Genomic DNA, 16,717 nt, shown 5'->3' on the forward strand with positions numbered 1-16,717 from the left:
AACCGTAACGTTAGAATTTTCAAATTTTTGCCTAGCATGACAAGCATTGTGATGTCATACAGGTCCATTCATCAGACGAATACACGCTGGATGGTTGTATACACCAGTTGAGACTACGCAGTGTGGACGGTGACGTGACATTGCCGGTCAATTCATTTGAAACTTCTTCGTTTTCTCCACACGGGTGTATTGCTGTCTATTCATCCATAGAGTCTTTGAAGTTAGTCATCTTGAAATTAGCCAGATCAACTTGTAATGAGTACTTGTATTATCTTTGTAAACTTTACAACGTAAATTTTGTGGATGACTTTGCGTTTGCGTATATCGTTACTTACGACGCTTGTTTGTAAAATCTATCAATTGAGAAAGGTGATTATCTAATGACGTAGGATGCGTAATATTGACAGATTTTGTGCCACCTTGTTAACAACACCGAAAATTAACGGTAACTAGTTTAACTTGATGTCATCTATGCTCAGTTACATTGAGACAAGTTTGGAGAAGACGGTGGTGACCAGCAACGAATCTCCAGACTCGCCTTTGCCTCCATTTCAGGGTCTGCCTGTGTCAATACTGCTTGCCAGCTACTCTACGTCGCAGAAAGAGGTACTGGCTCTGAACGATGCTTCATACATGATAAGTTAAAAAGTTGCAAAATTTCCGCATTCTTTCGCTGACTAGACGTAGGCTGAATTATATTTAGGAGGATAGATGGTCAACATTTTCGTGCACATTTTCAAATTAAACATCTATATATAAGTTCCATTTTCAAGGTCATCCATTCTCCATAAGTTTCAGTTTTATTTTATAGATTTTAAAACGCTGTTTTAAACAAATAAGATATTGCTATATAAATAGTTAATAAGTCACTTGCATAATATCAAAATGTGATATAAATATGTTGATACAGTGTGGAGAATATCTTTCCAAATATGATATCTACCTTGCTTTTGGTTAAAGCTTTTTTTGAAGATTTATTGCAAATGAAATATTGCAACCATTGAAGCCAACGTATAAATATTCCTCACCAAGGTTCACAAACTTCGAGATGCAGGAGAGCGACTCGCTTCCCGCATCGGATGTCCGTTCATCGATGTCCTTGCTCCCGAATACAACTACAACCGCCGCTTCCACGAGTCCCAGATAAAACTGGCGATGAAGTCTCTCATCAAAGGCATCAACGAGAGAGCAGGAAGTGGAAGAAATAGTTTCATTGATCCGGATCAACCTGCAGAAAATGAAAGAGGCCCTGGTCCTGCTGATCTCAGGATCGTGATGTGCACAAGGAAAGGTTTGTGCTGTGTTAATTAATCAACACTGTTTTAGTTATATATGTTACAATAGTTCATGTTAATATTAAAAGTATTAAATTATCTTGTTAGTCAAAGGATATTAGCTTGCAAACGTTTAAATTCATGTTGCATTATTCCTATCAACCCAAATAGATGATTTCAAGACGGCAGAAGTTGCACTTTCTCCTCTTCTCAATCATACATCATTCTGTGATCCCGGACCTCCAGAAGGCGATGAGGAGGAAACAGAAGACACGGTTGTTGTGGAGACGTATTTGGGAACACAAAGACGCAGGATCTCAGTCACTCTCACGTCATATCAGTGCGCGAGGAACATTCTCAGCAGCGGCAATCCCGTGCACGGCTTCATCCTGGTATATGACACCGTACTCAAGAGTTCCTTCTCCATCCTGAAGGTAAAGGAACTGTATTTTCTTGCTACGAGTGACTTCTTTTTTGTTAGCGCTATGAGCTTGTTTTTAAACGTAGTCTAGGTATCGGTTGTTTAAAATTGACCCCATATTAGACATGTGCTTCAACTTGTAGGTTTGTTATTATTTTCAGGTATTTGCCACCAATACAGCCAGTTCCTACCCTCTACTGCTCTTGTGCGTCTCACCTAATGACGACCGACCTGCTGCGGCAGCATTCTTCAAACAAGACAACACTGCCCGCCAATTGGTGGTGGATGGCAACACGCTGGCCGATAAGTTACGGGCAAAGTTTGTGAGCGCATCGTCACGACACCGTCGTCAAACCGAAGTCTACAGCACGTTCTTCAGAGACGCGTGGGATCATATAGAAGATACAGAGGCAATTCACAGGTAGAAAATGTTGCGTTGTTGCTGTTTGATTGCTGGTTTTCCGGATTAGGAAAGGTAAATCAAGTCGAGCAGAATGGATAAGATCGGTATCAACAATTAATTGTGACTTTTGTTTGTCTTGCTGGTTGATCGCAATATAGTAGTCTGATGACTTACGGTATCTGATCAAATCATGTTTGTCGAGTATTGTAAGAATTAATCTTGCAGATGATCAGTTAACTAGTAATTGTGTTTTTATCAGAATAAATCGAGTGGTTGTTGAAGAAGACGCAAAATCTGACGATGCGACCGATTCGCGGGGTCCCACACCCACCCCGACACCCCGGACAAGTCTTAATAATAAAATGCCTGAAAAGAAGGTAGCTGAAAGTGTGGGTAATATGCTAACTAGGATCTCTCCCTTAATCCCAAAGTCGAAATAACTCTAACTCCGTAATAAGAATTTTAACTAATAGTTTGTGACCATTTTTTCCATTTTGTTTGATATGATTGTTCAAACTAACCAAAAAAATTCAAAGTTATCAACAAGTTTTTCTTTTGATCAGCTGTATCTTGTGTAGTGGGTTTATTCTGGTGCGGGTATGGTTACCTATTCCCACATAGTAGAATACTAGAACATTACCGCAACAAAAAGCTCAACATCCTCCATTGTTGTTAAGTTTTCCTTCAGCTTAGTTGACCTCATATTTAACTCACAGTCAGGCAGCACCGAACAACTCGCCACAAAGTACGACATTCCACGCATCGACCGCGCATCCATCACGCCACCATCCACTCTTCGCTTCAACATCTCGTCGCAGAGCAGCTACAGTGAACCGGGTCTGTCAGATGCCGGACATACTACTCCTGCATCCACTTGGTCAAGTAAGATCAGTTTAATTATGATTGGAGTCGGAATTTCTATAAAGATTAATCCATTATCTGTGGGCGAGGTGGTGATACTCAGATTGTGCGTTTACTTTTCATCCATGTTAACAAATAATCTTTGCTTTATTTAGCTGGCAGTGATGAGTATAGACCTGACACTCCGAGCACAAGTCCAACTGCCGGTCTACTTGATAACGAGGTAATAATAGAAATATAATTTTACAACTTCTGCAAAAATTTTTGCGCCGCTCTTTTTGTTTTCTGCTGAACATATACTTTGAGAGAAGACATTTTTGTTGTATGAGCGATTTCATCAAGCATCAGTTACAATGTAGCGCACGGATCACTTAGTTACAAGGTGTCATTTAAACAGGAGCGAGAATATTTTGACAACAGCAAACCGCCAGCACAGACTAGTCATCTTTACCCAAGTGCTGGTCACGTGCCGGGAAAGTTGAATCCTGATTTGATTAGCAAAGTTGCCGCTGTTATTAGAAAACCGGTTTGTGATTAGTGATTACTACGATAATTGTTTTTTTTTGCAATGATTATTGCTAATTTTAATTCTAAAATATCCTGTTATTACATAACAGATTAAAATTGATTTGATTGAAACTAATTGACTTGATTTGATTGCAATCACTGAAATCTGAAAGATCAATTTTGTTCTGCTTATTTTTTTTTTTGCATTAACGAGACATCCAATTTAATTCGTTTACTGCCGCAATTTTGCAGTCATTTTAACGCAAGAACATGTAACATTTCGTAGGGTGGTCACCTTCCCGATGTCTTTCAACGTCACCCAACCGATCCGCCGTACATGCAGGTCCAGCCACCCTCTTCAACTGACCCAAGCCGTGCTGGGGCGATTCGTGTCTTACCCCTGCAGAATGACTTACCAGAAAGACCATCGGCCATTACAGTTACCACTGCTAATGGGATGAAAGTTCTGCATGAACAAAGGTGGCATTTTCTTGAGCATATTTAATTTTCTTTGTATTGATTTCTTAAACTAATTTTATGAACAAGTTGAAACCTTTTAATTTATTCAAACAAACCATTTTGCTCACACCGCAGCACATAATACCAGCTATTTTGTGTGTTATGGAAGTTTTTTTGTTTGATTTTTCAGGACAACTCCATTATTCAGAGGCTCAGCAACAGTTCGTGAGGGTTCAGGTTCTAGACATAGGCCAGGTCCACACAGAAACGGAAAGCGACTGCCATTAAAAAGCGTTGACATTGACAGCACGCCAACAAGTTCCCACACTCCTCCCACATTGAGGTCGATGCGACATTCTACCGCTGATCTACTTTCTGGTCCTGGAGTAGGAAAATCTGATGTCGATGGAGCTGTAAGTATATGCTGCAACGACAACCAGTATTGTGTGACCATGTAATAAATGCAGAGGTCGTGTCGTCATGGTAACACATTGATAATTAAATAGATAGAAGATAGATAAATTAGAACATAGATTTTGGTTGCATTTAAATAATTAGTATGTGGAAAATATGAAGTTACGTTTAAATTTAACGAGAAAAATCTCTACAAAATACAATTTTTATCCTTTAATGGTGAGAACACTAAACAGGAGTGTTTAGCCCCAGCATATACATCATCATCGAATCTTTTAGTCCAGAAATTACAAAATACATTGCTGAAAGGTTTAACTGCCAAAAGCAACGAGTTTTAAGAAACAACAGAAATGCAACTACAGTCATGTTAATGTCCTAGCCATAACTGATGTGTTAGATCTTTTGCATTCACACACATCACAACCACCACCAGTCAAAATAAACCTGCATGAAAACTACGTAACATTTTTGTATGTAATATTCTCAAGAAAACAACATCTTTGCCTCTTACAATCTGACCATGCTTCCCGTGTTTCTAGTTCCTTACCAAGAAGGCATTCACGTCAAGTCAGGAGGATCTCCTGCATCCTAGCAGCACCGTCCCGGCGATGTTCACAATCGGAGCCGATCGGACTCCAAAGGAGGGAAGATTTAACAAGAAGAACAAAGACGAAGATGGGAAGAGGAAAGAAAAGAAGGAGAAGAACAAGGCAAGTCTTTCACATCTTTCCTCATCACTTTTGTGATCCTCTTGTCGACTTGGATCAATTTTATCTTATTAATGACTGCCATTACTTATTATCTCTGTGTAGGAGATGCTCACTGTGAGTAAAACCTGTTCTTCATGATATGTTCAAAAGTATATTTTTTTATACTTTTTGTTCAACTACTTTGAATGGTTGTATGATTTTAAGGTTTCTGTGTTTACCATTAGTTCTTTTATACAAATAGTATAGTATAGTATAGTATAGTATAGTTCGCAAGGATTATGCGGTATACAGTTAATTTCACTTAAAATTTAGTCGGCAGCCATCCACATCTGATATGTGGTTAATTGTGTAATTTACATGTAGACACATAGCACTTGTTGACTAATGCTCTAAAGAAATTAAAAAAATATCTTTTATTATATCATAAATGTTCCTTACTTTCAAGTGAATCTCCTTTTTTGGTTGGGAAAGGGAATATACCTTACTGCGATTTTATGGGTATTGATTTTTTCTTTTATCTAATCCACTCTGGTAATACTGTCGACAAAAATAAATGATATTTTGCAAAAGGAAGCTATTATACTGACGAGATCAATTGTAATAGAGTTTCTTTTTTAGTTGTCACATTTTATTGCTGTACCAGAAACAAGTCATTATTAGGTGCTAGCATTTTGCTAGAGTCGTTTCTGTAAGGGAAAGTAATCAAAGGTGCCCATTAACACATTGTAATTTAACGAATATCAACACGTACAGATTCTTGGAAAGCTCTGATATGTTTAGCAGTAGATATCTTATGTCTAAAAATTTGTTAGCGCAAACCTTGTGTGGGGTTAGAATTTATTGATGTTTACAAGAAGTAGACATAGATCTGTCAGAGATTTGTTAAATTGTATACAGTGAGGAGAAATAAGATAAGCTTATATTTAAGAAGAGATACCAGCAGCTAGGTGAGCAATTTGAACTTTTAAAAGTCTTTTCTGTAAAAGTTCTAACTTGCAACTGAAATTTAACCAAGTCCATACATTACAGTGCATTTGCCCTTATAAAAATTATTCAAATTGCATTTAATTGAGTCGCCTTAATGTTTTCCATATGTTATGTTTAATGCAATATTTAAACGTCGTTGTAATGGTTGAAAAAAAGAATCTTAGAATTTACTGAGCGCTTTAAACAGATTGACGATACGTTGGAATGACATTAAATATTCATAAGTGTGTTCTCCTGTCATTCTCAAATCAACACTTCCTCGAAATTCCTGTCTCAGGTATAAGCATTGTCACTGTGACCTCATTACTTGCCCTGCATGATGTCACCAGTGTGTGTTGAATTTCTACGCAAGTCAGGCTCCAAGCATCGAATACGTGCGTTTTTGTTTCGAGGTGAAAGCAGATGACGTAATGGAAGGCGATAAAAACCGACGTGTTTCTTCTTATCTGGCTATTGCATAAATGCGTGCGTGGAAATCATACTCGCAACTACTTCCTTACTTTGTACTGGGTATGTTGTTCAGGCTAAACATTTGATCATTGTTCTCCAGATGCTCTGCCGTACAGATTTATTGCCAGATGTTGTGTGGTAGATTAAGCAGTCAAACTTGCAAGGATTTTCAGTAAATGGAAGTTACAATATATAGATGACAGTTAATGTATCATCCAGCACAGTATATTTGGTAAGCAGCAGCCACATGAAAGGAAATCTACACTGTGATTTTCATGCACTGTTATAGAACTTCCTTTTTCAAGGCCGTTACATTGTACATTCACAAAAAGCTTAGTAAAAGGTGCTATATAAGTGCTATATAAAGTGCTAAGTCAGGTTAGGGAAGAGGATGAGGCTAAATGTTTGTTAGCAGTATCCACAGAAACCAATTAGATTTTAGTTATCTTTTATTAATAGTTAGTTTTCTGTGTTGCTTTTGTTTACAATTGAAAATACTTGCTCAGAGCAAGTTTCCAGGATGATATGGCTTTGCCTAGTAACAAGATTTTCTTTTTCAGACAAAAGTTTTAATGTAAATACTTGCTTTTTGTTTCATTTTAATGTAAACATCTTGTTGCTCTTTTGATAAACAGCATAAATGCTAGACATGCTTCAGACCTCTATGCATAATATTAATGAGCAACGACATGTGCAGTTGTTGATTAATTATCTCATAATACAGGTTTGTGCCATACTTGAGTTCCTTAATTTTGACATTTTTCAAAATCAAACACATTTGGATTTTATAAGCTCACTAATATCACTTTTGTAAATGTGTTATGGAGGCGTAGTTCTCCTTTATGTAATATATCAAAGATTTTTGTTGTGCAATCATTTATGACTTACAAGGTGATGATTATATAAATGGTCAGTAAGTGTTTGACCATTATTCCTCAAATGCATTAGAGTGCACATGAATAAACGAGCAAAACTACATACTGATATTTAGTTAAATGCATTATTGACACCGCTATAGGCTTATTAACTTTTCATTATCAATATTTTTATGATAACTGTATTTGTATTTGTGTTATCAAAGATCAGTTGATCAAAATTATGAACTAAGCTACTGTTTTCTTTAAAAAGCTACTGTACTTTCCTTTCATATCTTTGTTGGTTTTATTTCGTTTATTACTTTCATTTTTTTGGAAATAGGCAACTCCACTACAGAAGAAGTAGCAGTCTAAAGATAAAAAATTTGTCAATAATTTTGATATATTTAAAATGTTTCTAACAATTAAGTATATATTTTTGGCAATATTGCTGAATAAAATCGAACTAAACGGCCAAATCATGCAGCTGGCACGTTAAATTCATGAAATTCACAGTTTAAAACTGTGGTTTTCAACCTGGGGTTTAGGTAGTGCAGGTGTTTCGCGTGTTATGCTTTACCTGGTGGTGATCCTTAAGAAAAGAATTATTGCAGTCAGGGGCCCGCAAGTAGAAAAAACTTGGGAACCACTGGCTCGGCCTATTCCAACTTTAAGTTGATAGAGTTGCGTTGATATTGTCGTTTTACGTTTTACATTTCTTGCATCATTCCAACTTTAGCATTAATACAAGGACCCGTATGACAACCCAGGGCTCTTATTATTTCAAATTTTTTTGCTTTAAAGGACAAGGAGCAGAAGAATAAAACGAAGGATGTGAAGACGAAGCATCCTCGCCCCATGACTATCGCCACCGGCAACAAACACACTCTCTCGGATTACTTCAACAAACCCCTTGATAACATCGTACAAAGCTTAAATCACATGGTTCCTTTGTTTCCTGAAAGATGCGTGCGATTTATCGAAGACAATGGTACGATGAAAGTTCAGATCTTTCTGGTGTTGCACTGTATTTTAGTTTTGCAGCTTTATCCATTAACTAGCACACATACGTCCCTAGAATGATTGGTTCCTCTTTGCAGTCACATACTTACAGCCAGTGTCAAAAAATATTTAGAACTGTCAGTGAGACGTAAGGATTGTGTGGATCAATGCAGCTTAATATATTCCTATAAGGAAGTCTTTTATTTAGAAGCACTGAGCAACACAAAGTCGGTCTGTGATTCATTGTATTGCCACTTGCATCATCTCACAGAAATTATGAATCTCTTTGTCCACCTAACTTGCCGTAGCATGCCGAAAATGGCCAGTCCAACTGACACTAGCTCATGTGTATATTGCAGGCATTCAAACCGAAGGCCTGTACAGGATACCAGCCAATGCCAAGGAGAGAGAAATGATCATAAAGAAATTCGATGAAGGTACCATGTCTGTCAAACAACTTACGACTACAATTATAATATGCCATAGTAGCTGTGATATTTGCTAGTCACAACAATACATAGTGCTGCCATTAAGTTAGTGGTTGTTCATTCAGCACACGCAGACCGGTTATTGAAATGGTGCTCGTGATAGAGTTCCTATTATTTGATGGCCAATGCTCTTATTTAAAATTTCCCACTGACTTAGACTCAGCTTTCAAACGTTTTGAACCCCACAAATTCATTAAGTACCAGCTTAACATTTGCCTTTAATGCGAATTTTAACAATGGTAGTAATTGACACTCTTCCATCGTATGGAAATAATATCTGGCAGATTTATATAAGCATCAAACTGGCTTTATTTCATTGGTGTAAAGTTGAGAAATGTCGCCTTTCAAACACTGTATCGGAAAGGAAATGATAGGTTGGTTGTGCATTAATTTGTCATTCCAGAATTGCGTCATGGACAACCTATTCGCCATTTCTTGTCCAAAACAAATGTTAATTATTATTTTAAGTCATTGGTTTGCTACAACTCGAGTCTGAGTCGTGATTGAAACATGAACAGTTTTAACTCAAAATTGGCCGGAAAGCTAATTTCCCCAAATACATGCACGACCATGCACATGTAGACATTGTGTTTGCTTCATGTACAAGCTTATGGCAAACGTCACATTTTAATTGTTTTGAAGTACATTTGTGAATGTACCAATATGGTACAAGCACACTCCGATTGTTTGAAATTTTTTATTAGAATGTAAATGTGGCTTAACTTAGCTTGCAATTCATGCCCGAAAGTATTACATTGGTTATAGGTGACAAAAAGATATTCATCTTGACTTAATATTTTTGAGGAAACTTGCTTTTTATCAAAAAGTTTGTGATTTTCAGACAACAGCTACGATCTGCAGTCATCAGATGCCTCTGTACACACTGTGGCCGGTTGCTTGACCTGGTTCTTCAGTCATAAGAACCTTCCAGAATCATTGATACCATCCAACCTACATGATGACTTTGAAGATGCAATTCGTAAGTTGCTTTTCTGTCAAGTTTAAAACTAAAGTGATAAAATTTCTTTTCAATTAGGACTGGTTTTGCACTTAGCCCTGACTACAAGCGGCGTTGCCTGCAGGGTTTGCATTTTAACTTGCTTTGTTTTAAGCAACAGTATTTTTCAAGTAGATTTATACGTGACAGGTATTTGGTCATAACAGGTCTACCAAACACACCAGCACCATGTTCAGTTTGGAATGAACTTGTAACTCCGCCAGGTTTTAGCTAAATTAGAAACCTGCAGCAAAGTTTTTAAGCAATAAATTTCCAGAGTAATTCGGCCAAGCTTACAATTTTTTTATTCCCTTTAATCATTTGGCAACCTTGCAGTCTAATAACCCCTTGCTATGTTTTCAAACAATCTTGAGTGTAATACCTGATGTGTTTATGCCAATTTACATGGAGCAAAGGGCAACTTAGAAAATGCAAATGGCACACCAACAGACAAGAGGCCATTGTAGTTGTGTAATTTGATGTCATCCATTCTAACACAATGCTTTGTTGCGGACCACGTCGTAATCGCGCCTACGCAAATCCATGCCAGTGCTGCGTTGGGCTGATTAAGTGCATTGTGCTGATGACGTCTTAATAGGCTGTATTTCCTTGCATAGATCACGGCACTATTGTTAGAGTACAGTGCAGTAAATTTCAAACTCCAAGCAAGCCTTTTCGGAAACTTTGTTCGTAAATAATGTTCTTTCTACTTCGAAGGTTTTGAAATTTTTAAATTATTTTGTCTTTACGCAGATATGCCCGACCAGTCTCTCCGAAACATGGCTGTCCGTGGGGTGGTGAGGAAACTGCCATACTCAAATTATTCCACGTTTAAGTTTATCTGCACCCACTTAAAGAAGTAAGCTGTTTTGTTCTTGCTAAAGCTATGTTATCGGGATGGCCTGCCGCCAATTCATCTTTTTCACTTGAATCAATGTTTGTTTTAATTTAAAAACGCAAATTGCTTTAAATTTTTCTGTAATGTGGCTCGGTGAAGGCTTATTATTTATAAGAATGGTCATTCAGTCGTTAGCATTGCTGTTTTTATACGTCATTGTTTTATTTCTGTTTTAAGTTTTAAAACTAAGATTTTTATGAAGGCAAATTGTTTTTCATCTCAGGGTTAGTGATTATTCCGCCGAAAACAAAATGACCGCCGACAATCTTGCTATATGTTGGGGAAATACCCTATTCCGGCCCGAACTGGATCCCTACTCGAACGGCGTGCCAATGAAGACTTGTTTTAAAGACGTCCTGACCACCTGCATTGTGCAATGTGGGTTTATATTCTACGGGCAACAGGAGGTGTGAAGTCACCCCCAATGGAAAATGGTTTCGTCTGTTGCAAGCTGGCATGCTAATGCGAAACGCCATTTCACTTAGCGGGGGTGTGTTAATAGCGTTCGTGCTGAAGTGACGCTACAGTTCCACGATTTCCTGGCCTACCCCGCTTGTCTTTTCCAATAAGCTAGTATAACGGAATCAATTAAATTACTAATTATGTTTCCTGCGCATTTTCAGTCTTAAGCAAATTGATTAATTTGTAAAAATTTTGATACTCAAAAAAATCAGGTGCTTTATTGATCTCGCTACAGCGAAGCGGGCAGTAGTGTCACTGGAAAAGTTTCTTGTGTGCAATCTCTCACTTTCCTCGCTCAGTCTCTCTAATTTTCTTACGTTGAGTGAAATGAAGTCGGTCACCGAAGACAAAAGTATTGTCAGTTGTAGGACGCTTGCGCTAACTTGCTAACAATATTTTGCCTTTTTTCTTTCATTTTTTTATATTTTTGTGGCCTCTGAAAACTCCATATGAGAGACACTATAGTCGAGTACTACTACATCTGAAAGAGCAACCAGCCATTTTAGTCCGGCTGATGACGTTGTGTTTACTAATTCTCACCCAATCTTAACCAAGTGCTGTTGATTTATTTCAGTTGTTTAAAAATTCGCCTTCGCTCCTTTCTCGTGTGTTGCGATTATATTGTGAGTCATAGTAATTCAAGTTTAGCCTGTATTCCAATGCAATTTACCTACCGAAGGTTTGTTTGATCTGCGCCGCACATTTATTATTAGTTCTACCGCCATCGTAGTTGAAATAAACTAAACACCGCACTTAATCATGATTTTTATCGCTTCGGACTTGGGATCAGAAGCTGTCCTGAACGCGTCGTCTGCAGTTTCCAGCTCGAACCGATGTGTGATTAATTTAGTGACGTCAATCGCTCCCGAAGACACCAACCTAATCGCTTCTGGATACCTGAATGAAAGATGAAAATTAACAAAAACTGGTATATTTGGTTGCAGCTAGCCAGTCATTGTAAAAGCATTACAACCTACACTGTATTGTGTAACACCACGACTGTTATGGATGGCCAAAAATTGCCACTCGTTTGGCGACTAAACATCGCGTGCTTTTGGCTAGAAATTGCGGATAAAATGCTTAAGTCTAGTTGGCAAGTCAGCATTTTGGACGACATTAAATGTCGGAGCGGGCATCGTCCAAAGTTTTTTATATTAGTCTGCAATTTGTTACCAAAACCAGTTTTCCGACAACAAAAAGTGCGGCACCAAAATCTTAAGTTTATGGACAAAATTCTACATTTCCCCTTTCTTAGCTTAAAATGTAACTTGCATTACGGATTAATGATTATTATGCATGATATTTTTAAAGTTTACCAGTTAAAATCATCCAATTCCTGCTACACTTACAGCAGACCATGCAGGCGTAGGTAAAAAGCAGTACCCAATAGTGACGCAATATTTGGCATCGTTGACAACAATCAGGTCTAGTATTTCCTTTTCTAATTACGTCAAAGCGACCGCATTCAGCAATTTAGGGTCATTTGTCACCTGGAAATGCCCCGGTTGCCAATGCTAATAAAACAATTTGAATCCCCTTAAAGGCAAAATTGGCTCAATTAAGCACCCTATTGCGGGTTTTAAATCCCGCAAGGCAGTTTTAGGTGAAAAATTGCGTAAAGATTTCGAAGTTTTCTGCAACAAATTCCCCATTATCACAATTGCATAATTTTTCTCAATAAAAAGTGGCTGTGCTCATGAAAACCCCTCAAACATGCAACCGTGTGTGCTGGACACGCTTTAGGTTTAAACGCTTAGTGTGAAAAACCGTGACGCAATACATTTCACTACACAACAGGAAGCGTGCACTGCCTGCTGTGTTTAGTCATATAAGGCAAGCTTACGTACAGATGAAAGCTTGGATAGATGGTATACCGTAGAAATATGCAAAATCGTGAAGTACGTTTTTGGCCACAAATCATATTTCATTTATGACGTGCTATAGATGTAACTGCTTACGTATTTGCGTAACGGAATATTCCTTTTATGTCAATTTCAAATGTTCCCGCCATCACCATCGGTAATTTGACGTCCAAGGAGCCTCGCCCGACCAACATTACACTACCGCCTGGTCTGGAAACCTTTAAAGACGGAAAACATTTTCAGCACAAAAATTTGGAAAACTAAAAATCTTTCCAGTCCATGATTTTACGCAAATCAGAGACAATTGGGTAAATAAGCACCAAAAGCGCTTGGAAACACGTGAGTGTAAACAATAGAGCAGTGGATATTATTGGGATTCGTTCCAAGGCGATGATCATAGGGTCGGCACGGAAGAATTCCGAGTCAATTCGTACAAGTATCAATCGAATTTTTTGTCTATAACTTAGTCGTGTATAGCAAAGCCGAATATCGAACCCGAAAGACATATTTGTGAGCAGGCGTGTCAAACGTTCTCCTGCTAGTGCTAGAACGCATCGAGGCGTCTACTTACAACTTTTACAAGCGCATGTGTGGCTCTAATGTTATATAGTGAGAAGTAGGTATTCAGCAATAACGTGCAGCATCGTTGTAAGAATCAATATTCCATAAGCTCACATGCATTGCAGCTTTCAGGCTACTGTCAGCGCCGCTGCATTCTAGGGCCGCATGACACCCGTCGTCCCTAGCAACCTGATGTAATTTCTCCGCGAGCTCTTTGGGATCTTTGTCGTTAGCGGTGACGCGATAAGTCAGATCGGTTGCTTTGAATTCTCGAGCGATTTTGAGTCGATTTTCATCGATATCTGGAAAAGAGAAAACTTCACGTTAATTTTGAATCTAATCACTTATTTCAATTAATTACTAGTAAATTATCATGGTTGAAACTAGAGGTGAACTAAATGTTTTGCAATAGGTAGATCAAACTAGACCTGCCTATAACAAGCTATAAATATGGCACAAAAACGTATATTATACAACTGTAATAAAAAACAGCACGTACCAACGGTTAGTATTTGTTTTGCTCCATAGTTTTTTGCAACCAGTCCACAAAGCAGTCCAATCGGTCCTGCCCCAAAAATCACCACGTGGTGTCCCTCTTGTACTCCAGCTCTCTTGCAAGTGTGAATAGCGACACTTAGTGGCTCAAGCATAGCGCCTTCTTCGGCGGTCATCGTGGCTGGTATTCTGTTTCGAAAGTTAAACTTATCAACCATTCATGTAGACTATTAGCAGCCTATTATCTTCCAGAGATGGGAGTGGGGCCGGGCTTTTAGTTCGGGTTCGGGTTCGGGCTGAAGTTTGTGAAAATATTCGGCCCGAATTCTGGTCTAAGTGCAGAAATTTTTACAGCATTAAAAGACCTTGCGATAGAATTGATTACTTCTTCAGATACGATAAATTTAGTGCCAATCATTTAGTGGAGTTTATGTTGTTGCACCTATTCGGGCAATACAACACATTTTTCACTCATTTAGAATATCTAACTTTCGGGCATAAATCGGGACATCAAATCGCGTTCAAGTCCCGAAACGTTTGACCGGTTTTCTACTGACTGGTATTGCTAGCGAAATTGTTGCGACCATCGAGCAACCTGTTCAGCTGTGTTTGTGCATGCAGTTCAAAATACGATTCTAATGAGTTATAGGATATAGGCTGTTATTAGGGTTATACTATAATTTATACAATAGGTATAGGTTACACTATACTATAGGCTGTTATTAGGTTATACTTGCTTGAAGCAAAAGTCAGCATCATGAACGTAGTATCTGCAAAGGTTTCCGTGAACAGGCGGAGTAGCGCAAAATCGCATCTTTTTGCATAAATTGTAGCGACCACTTTTGCAGAAGTCGCATTTCTTGCAAGACACGCCCGGTTCGATTGCAACCCTGTCCCCGGGTTCCAGTTGCTTCACATCCCGCCCGATCTTCTCCACAACTCCCGACGCCTCATGTCCTATCACCATAGGGTTTCCTTCCAGGCTGAATCTGCCACATTTACCGTAGGCCCAATATTTTAAGTCCGACCCACATATTCCAACGGCGGAAATGGACAGAAGCACCTCTGCAAGAAACGTAAGTTCTATCGAAATGAATCACACCAAGACAGAGGAAGCCTGCATTTTTATGTTTTAAAGAGACCGCGATATTGCGTAAGCCTTACAATTCACATATAGGCGAACATAAATGGAATTCGCATTGAAATGATCTCACTACGTACGGACAGCCTTGTAAACATTTACGCTTCACGATACTTGAGACCTGAGCAAATAGATTCAAATAAGGGATCGGTTTAGGTGTGGTGATCGAGCGCCACCTTGAGGTTAGAGAGATTGAGTTGAGGCTACCAGCAAAGCGCATTTCAATAAAAAAGTATAAGGATTTATTGCACGTATTTTGCGCGCGGTCACATGTTTAAATAATATATATTCAACCTCAAAAGTAGCCTATACGCTAAAACTAAATTAATAATTTTTTGGTGACAGCCTAACTACCCTGTTAGAGTGTAAACTATCTTATATCATCGATGCAAATAACTGTAAGAAGAAAAGAATTCTGCTGACAACGTTAATAATAAGGTTAAAATGAAAAAAAATTAAACCACAAGTTACTTTGTGTAATTACTTTGTTGTTTATACTTTCACCTATAATATTGACAAATCAGACGGAACTGATGAAATTGTGTACACGTTCAGCGCCTACATTGCGAGTAATGGGCTTTGATGCAAATTTATGTGATTCGGTTTGGCGCCGTTGACAATTTGTCATTTAAAATACATTTTGGACTGTGTGTTTTTTTTACTTTGGTTGATTCACTTGGATAGAATACTAAAGCATTAACCAATTTGTTTAAATTTTAAAAGCTTGCTTAAATTACTACCTTTTTGCTTTTCCGTTCAAAAGTAGCCTACATATAATTGCCTGAACAGCAGCCGAGAAAAGTTTAATAACTAAAATTAACCAGTATGTAGTATGTAGCCAGTATGCCAATACATATGTAGATCAGTGCCTAGACACAATGTATAAACTAATTCTACACTTATGTTACGGGTCCTATCAGATATGAGTGTGTCAGATGGTGTAGCTGTTGTTCTAATGTAGTCTTACCGTTCTCTCCAATGTCCGGTACGCTCCAAGGCCTCTGTAGTGTAAACACAATACAAACTGTCAAGGAATTATACAAAGAATGCCAAATCGTCAACTAACCATAATACATGTCATTCAAGTATATTCAATCTATAGTTAACGGAAACGTACTAGATCTATTGACTTGTCGCCTTTGACCACGGCTGCTAAGTTTTTCTCGCTGTAAGACATATTGATCCAACTGGTACCAGAGGTTTCTGCGACCGAGGTAACTATAATTCACCGTCTGACGCTCTGTGTAGTGTTAAGTTCGTGCTTTGGCAAACAAAGTGGCTATTTGTCTTTGCTAAACACGTTCGTGTCAGGAGGGCTTGTTTACTGATGAATGATATTTTGCTGGCTGTAAATTTACAACGCAATACACGATGCTGTGAGCCAACGACAAGGCATCTTTTGCTACGGATAATATCTTTATTTAATGACGTTTCATTTTTTCCTTGCTATCTTGTCATATCTGCTGGTGGA

The 16,717-nt window shown here is 38.3% G+C and overlaps 2 protein-coding genes across 2 annotated transcripts in view; one reads left to right on the forward strand and one right to left on the reverse strand.

Annotated features, from left to right (window-relative positions):
• The window catches only part of LOC143461718 (rho GTPase-activating protein 5-like), a 23,961-nt gene extending 12,017 nt beyond the window's left edge, over nt 1–11,944 (forward strand). Inside the window, exons 12-28 of the mRNA XM_076959555.1 lie at nt 63–220; nt 480–606; nt 1,033–1,291; nt 1,446–1,708; nt 1,857–2,116; nt 2,358–2,475; nt 2,815–2,980; nt 3,115–3,182; nt 3,357–3,485; nt 3,753–3,946; nt 4,116–4,338; nt 4,879–5,049; nt 8,145–8,331; nt 8,702–8,779; nt 9,672–9,809; nt 10,581–10,686; nt 10,949–11,944. Of these exons, the coding sequence (XP_076815670.1) occupies nt 63–220; nt 480–606; nt 1,033–1,291; nt 1,446–1,708; nt 1,857–2,116; nt 2,358–2,475; nt 2,815–2,980; nt 3,115–3,182; nt 3,357–3,485; nt 3,753–3,946; nt 4,116–4,338; nt 4,879–5,049; nt 8,145–8,331; nt 8,702–8,779; nt 9,672–9,809; nt 10,581–10,686; nt 10,949–11,138 (2,835 nt within the window). The 3' untranslated portion in view covers nt 11,139–11,944. The remainder of the gene's footprint in view (nt 1–62; nt 221–479; nt 607–1,032; nt 1,292–1,445; nt 1,709–1,856; nt 2,117–2,357; nt 2,476–2,814; nt 2,981–3,114; nt 3,183–3,356; nt 3,486–3,752; nt 3,947–4,115; nt 4,339–4,878; nt 5,050–8,144; nt 8,332–8,701; nt 8,780–9,671; nt 9,810–10,580; nt 10,687–10,948) is intronic.
• On the reverse strand, nt 11,868–16,603 carry LOC143461722 (sorbitol dehydrogenase-like). Its single transcript, XM_076959561.1, has 7 exons — nt 16,364–16,603; nt 16,214–16,247; nt 14,843–15,170; nt 14,110–14,294; nt 13,725–13,912; nt 13,146–13,267; nt 11,868–12,084 (listed from the first exon to the last, which is right to left on the reverse strand). The coding sequence occupies exons 1-7, from the start codon at nt 16,421–16,423 to the stop codon at nt 11,928–11,930; spliced, it is 1,074 nt and encodes a 357-aa protein (XP_076815676.1). The 5' UTR covers nt 16,424–16,603; the 3' UTR covers nt 11,868–11,927.
• Between the last annotated feature and the right edge of the window lie 114 nt (nt 16,604–16,717).

The sequence above is a fragment of the Clavelina lepadiformis genome, chromosome 6, assembly GCF_947623445.1.
Source record: "Clavelina lepadiformis chromosome 6, kaClaLepa1.1, whole genome shotgun sequence".
In the NCBI taxonomy this organism is placed as follows: Eukaryota; Metazoa; Chordata; class Ascidiacea; order Aplousobranchia; family Clavelinidae; genus Clavelina; species Clavelina lepadiformis.